Source organism: Trichosurus vulpecula, chromosome 6 (genome assembly GCF_011100635.1).
Source record: "Trichosurus vulpecula isolate mTriVul1 chromosome 6, mTriVul1.pri, whole genome shotgun sequence".
NCBI classification, from domain to species: domain Eukaryota; kingdom Metazoa; phylum Chordata; class Mammalia; order Diprotodontia; family Phalangeridae; genus Trichosurus; species Trichosurus vulpecula.
In genome coordinates, this window is record NC_050578.1 from 194,060,210 (window position 1) to 194,065,408 (window position 5,199).

Below are 5,199 nucleotides of genomic sequence, written 5' to 3' on the forward strand. Positions count from 1 at the left end.
AAGCATTGTACTAATTACTCGGGATACAAATTTTAAAATGGCAATAATCCCCCCACCTCCCAGAAACTCACACTCTAACTGAGAGAAACAGCACATGTATGAATGGGTTTGACTGAAGGATGTATAGAAGGTCGCAGAAGTCCTAAGGGCATAGCAGTAGAAATGAATGATTTGCCTTCTCTAAGGTGGAAGGGCAAGAGAAAGGCTCTTTAGGACTGGAGAGATCTGGACACGTTTGTAGGTGGATTAAAGGAGCCAGTGACAAAGGAGAGGTTGAAGATGTTTGAGAGAGAGAAGAAATGATTGCTGAAGCAAGGTGGGTGAAGAAATGGAGGACAAAGGTAGGTGGATTGGCCTTAAAAAGCTGGTGCCTTATTTATGTACATATTGTCTCTTTCATTGGAATGTAAGCTTCTCGAGGGAAGTTGCTTAGCTCAATCCCAGCCTAGAGTAAAAGAAAACAGAAAGAGCAGATGATGAAGCCAAAACATTTAGAGGAAAGAAGGAGAAAAGCAAGGGGAGCTCCTGTGAGATGCTCTTAATCTTCTCAGTGACATAGGAAGCTAAGTCATCTGCTATATATCTGGAGATAAGGAATGCAGTTGAGGAGGCTGAAGAAAGAAGAAAAATATGGAACAATTGTGGGGAGGAAGGTGAAGAATCAATAAGAATAGACAGGAGTAGGGTTGTCCAACAGCTAGGAAAGCCCAAAATTATGGACCATAAACCTGGAGTGGGTAAGATAAGCTAGTTTTTAAAATCTTTTCTTCAGTGCAGTGGCAGTGGGAATAAAAAAAAGTGTGTGGTAGAGGTTACTTAGGAATGAGGATCAGGAAGTTTGGAAGGGTAGAAAGTTGGGGGCAGGAAAGGGGTGTGTGTAGGGAACAGATTGTGGCGATTCCAGGATATGGCATTAAGGTGGAAGATCATGGGGCCAAGCCTGCATCTGGACACAATGGAAACCAGAAGAAGAGAGAGTTGAGAACAAAAAGATGGAACGAAATGCAGCAGTAAATTTAATCTGAATGAGATATGATTTAGTGTGAGTTGGAGAAAACATTGTACAATCAAAATAATGATAGATTTGAAATCTGAGGACCTCGGTTTGAATTCTAATTCTGTCATGTATTAACTCCTGACTTTGAGAGAGTGGCTTAATTTTTCTGGGCCATGTTTTCTCATCTGGAAAATATGGAAATTGGATTAGATGGCCTCTAAGGTCCCTTACAGCTCTGGATCTAAAACTCTATGGTGGTGGGGGGGCTGGAGAAGGAAAGAAAGAGAGAGAGAGAGAGAGAGAGAGCGCACAGTGGAAAGTTAACTGATGAGAGAATGGAATTTCAAAGTTCCTGATCTTTTGAAGCCTAAGGTGTGACCATGCCAGTGAGTGGAGGAATCGTGTGATGCAGTTGTTAGGAGGAACATTAGTGTGAATATTGACACTCTTAAGGATGATGGCAGAATATTGAGTGGAGAGAAGGATCAGGAATAACCTGGAGATGGGTAGATGACAGCAACAAGGATGTGGTACAAATGGGTTGTGTGGCTTTCCATCCCAGCAATGTCTACCGCTGTGCCAGGCTCCAATAAATATTCTCTAAATAACTCCTGGATGGATTCAAATTGATTTTTATCAAAACTACCAACATTAATGCTGAGGTCCAGTATAAATCAAGCTGTCTTTCCCAAGGCTGTTTTAACAGACTCCTGGCTCATCTGAAAACCATTGGACATACAGAATCACAGAATCTCTGAACCCCAAGCCCACTGGCAGCAGGAGCTGCCACCTCTTGCTCTTCTCTGGTTCTTTTTGCTGCAATAGTTCCTGGGCCAGAGGAAGCCTCCTTTGTTCTCCTGGGAGGACAGAGGAGGAGAGCCCTGGGGGTCAGCAAGAAGCTCACACATCCTGCTCCAGTTGGGAAACTGGTTCAGAACACATGCGAAGTATGCTATGGCTGGTATGGTGGAGGGTGGACAGGAGTGCACGTCCATCTGGGGAGAAGTGCCTGTGGCTGACTGTTCAGCACAGCCAGCAAGGAAAGAAGGAGAATAGTAGAGGCAGGTTAACCGCTGTGTTATCAATTTTATTCTTCTTCTTACATACCCTAATGATCACTTACGTGCCCCAGTGATCATCTTGTGTGCCCTCTGTGATGTGTACATCTCATTTTAGATACCTAGGACCCAGAGGCCGACTAAGGAAAAAGGCTAAAAGTAACTCAGAAGAGGAAAATATTCCATCCTCTTCATCCTAATGTTGATATAGCTAATGTGTGTGTGTGTGTGTGTGTGTGTGTGTGTGTTATAAACACATAGGCACTGCTGAGTTACACCATTCTGGATATACTTAGAAAACAGTCTCTCCTCCTTCCCGTGAGGGCGCACAGTTGGCTATTTGACACTCCCTCAAGCTTAGCACTGCAGACACAGTTGGGTTTTTCATCGAAGATTCAACCCACCAGGACGGAGAAAGAGGTCTTTGTCCAGCCTCTCTTTAAGTTGGGGCTGGCCTGACTTTCTGGTTCCTTCACTGCTTGAGGCTGAATTGTAGACGGTCTGTGTCAGGGTTGGAGCCACCATGCCATCGGGGGCCTGCCTTCTGTTAGTGGTGGTATGTTGTCTTGGAGCTTTGGGACAGACCCCAAAGCAGAAGAAAATCAATCACGGGGAAGAGATTCACTTTCAGACAAAGGGCAAAGATGCTTGTACTATGCGGGTCAGTGATCAGGGTGAAATCCACCTGAGGCTTGAGTGCAGGAACCAGGGCCGAGCCTCCTGGTGTGAGTATAGTGGGAAGCCTGGGCTGTGTGGGGCCTTCATCAGTAATCCGACTCTGTACTGGAGCCAGGTGGTGCTGGGCTTAAGGAGGCTGAATGAGCCCTGCCTGGCAGCCCCAGTGCTGAGGCCCACAGTATGCCAGGGTGCTGGACCTGAGGCGCAGCTCAAGCAGGGGGCTTCTGGCCTGAAGGGTGCTCACCTCTCCAGCCAGCAGTCTGAAGCTTCTAGGCCTTCAAAATTAGGGCCCAGGTCTGAGGGACCACTCCAAAAAGATTCCCAGGCAGTCCAGATGGGCAAAAGGTCTATTAAGAAAGTTGGGAAAGCCAAGCCCACTGCCCCACCTCCAGTGAAGCCAACCCAACAAGGACAGCGTGCCCGAAGAGAGGAGGAGGCCATGAGGATGGCGAAAGAATACTGTTGGGAACCCTTGCAGAAGATCTGCTCTTTTATCATTGGCATCTTTCTGGGCTAAGGACCAAGCCCTCCAGGTAAAGCTTTTGTCTCTCAGGATACAGAATAACAGCAGCGCTTTATGCTTTGCAGAATGCTTTCTTAAAACTCATCTCTCTTACTCCTCACAACAACCCAAACAGGTAAGTGGGGCAAGTGTCCCTGGATCTATTTGGTGGGTGAGGAGATTAAGACAGGTTTCCACAGTATCTCACAGGTGGCCAATGAAGGATCAAAGAATCATAGGCTTAGGGCTACGAAGTCTCCTTAGAGGCTGGCTAATCCAATGCCTTCATTTTACAGATGAGAAAACTGAGACCCAGATGATTATTAACTGGGCACCAATTAATATTCGGGCAACAAGGATTTATTAAGTGCTTACTATGTGTAAAGCACTGTGCTAAATGCTGGATATTTGGGTGGATTTGCAATCAGGAAGATTTGAGTTCAAATCTTGTCTCAGATACTTATTAGATGACAAATTTCTTAATTTCTCTAAGTCTTGGGTTCTGTATCTAGAAAGTGGAAAAAATACTAGTGCCTACCTCCCAGGGTTCTTGTGAGAACCAAAATGAGATGACTGGGGAAAAGATGCACTTTGCAAACCTTAGAGTGCTCTATGAAATGCTAGTTTTTGTTATTAAAAACAATCCCTGCTCTGTAGAAGCTCACAGGCAAATGGGGGAGACAACTTGAGAAAAAATTCATAGGTGAAGTAAATGGAAGGTGACCTCCAAGGAGAGGCGCTAGCATTTGGGGCTGGGGAAGGGGAGACTGGGAAAGGTCTCCTGCAGAAGGTAAGAGCTGAGCTGAATCCTGGGGGAAGCCAGGAGGCAGAGGCGAATGAGAAAGAGCATTCCAGATATAGGAAAAGAGAGCAAATAGCAAAAACTTTAGTCCTCCAACTCCAGATCTAGCACGCTATCCTTTGCACTACACAATTTGGAATTGTAAAGCAAGTACTTTGACTCAACTTTTACAATTACTCTCACTGTTGTGTGGAAATTTTTATGACCAGGTAACACATCTGAATAGTTTATCCTATTCTGGGAGTGTTGCATTCACCTAAGCTGCAGAGCCTCTAAGGACTAAGGACTGAAGTCTAGTCCTTTCCCTTTGTTTTACTGATGAGGAAATTCTCTTTCCTCTGATAAAGAAACTGAGGTTCAGAAATGGGAGTGTCTTGAAGCCAGAGCTCCCAGACCCTAGTCACAGAATTTCAGAATCAGGGTCCTCACCCCAGTTCCCTGAGCTACTCACTGTCTCACACTACTTCTCCAGACAGTACTCAGAAGAGGAATTATAGGCACTGTGATCCAGAAACCTAATCACTAGTGGGTGTTGCTCTGAGACTCAAAAGAGCAATTAAATGAGTTAAACTGGGAATGAATGACACCAACTTTTTTTTCTCTTTTAGGTTTTCTTTTTCAGAGACCTCTGGCAGCTGGAGAAGGAGCCCTCCTTCCTATAGGGTGCAGTGTCTTTTAAGTCTCTGTCCTCAGAATGAATAAACTACTCGCCCGTTGCCGAATGAATAAACTACTCGCCCGTTGCCAAATGAATGAATGTTTCAGCTACTGGGTTTTCTTTGTTTGTTTTGTTTTTTGATTTTGTTTTTTGGTATGTTGGGAAGGAAACACTCCCTTTATGAGTTTATGGTTCAAAATGATAAACTTTATGTGAGATTGCAGGGTTAGCTCAGGGGCTTGAGGCCCAAATGTAGTTTTACAGCTTGTTTTCAAATCTTAGAAGCACTAGAGGGAAACTGAGATATATTAAACATTATTCCATTGTTCTTAGATTAGCTTTTCTAACAAGATCTGTATTTTGCAAAGCTCTGTATATGCTATGTTGAATGAACAAGTACCTGGAGATGGGCTGCAGTCCTGTATGCTCTGCCCTTTGTGTGTCAACAATAAAGGAATGGTTTCAGAAGCCCATGTCAGAGAATCTGTGTCCTGCCATTTTAAT

At 44.6% G+C, this 5,199-nt stretch overlaps 1 protein-coding gene across 1 annotated transcript; it reads left to right on the forward strand.

Moving 5' to 3' along the window:
- The first annotated feature begins 2,578 nt into the window (after window positions 1–2,578).
- Window positions 2,579–3,250, forward strand: FGFBP2 (fibroblast growth factor binding protein 2). Its single transcript, XM_036762704.1, has one exon. The coding sequence runs from the start codon at window positions 2,579–2,581 to the stop codon at window positions 3,248–3,250; it is 672 nt and encodes a 223-aa protein (XP_036618599.1).
- Window positions 3,251–5,199: the final 1,949 nt, after the last annotated feature.

What these genes read in the sequence shown, in the direction of transcription:
- FGFBP2 (XM_036762704.1), top strand. Translation starts at nt 2,579, where the DNA reads ATGCCATCGGGGGCCTGCCTTCTGTTAGTGGTGGTATGTTGTCTTGGA.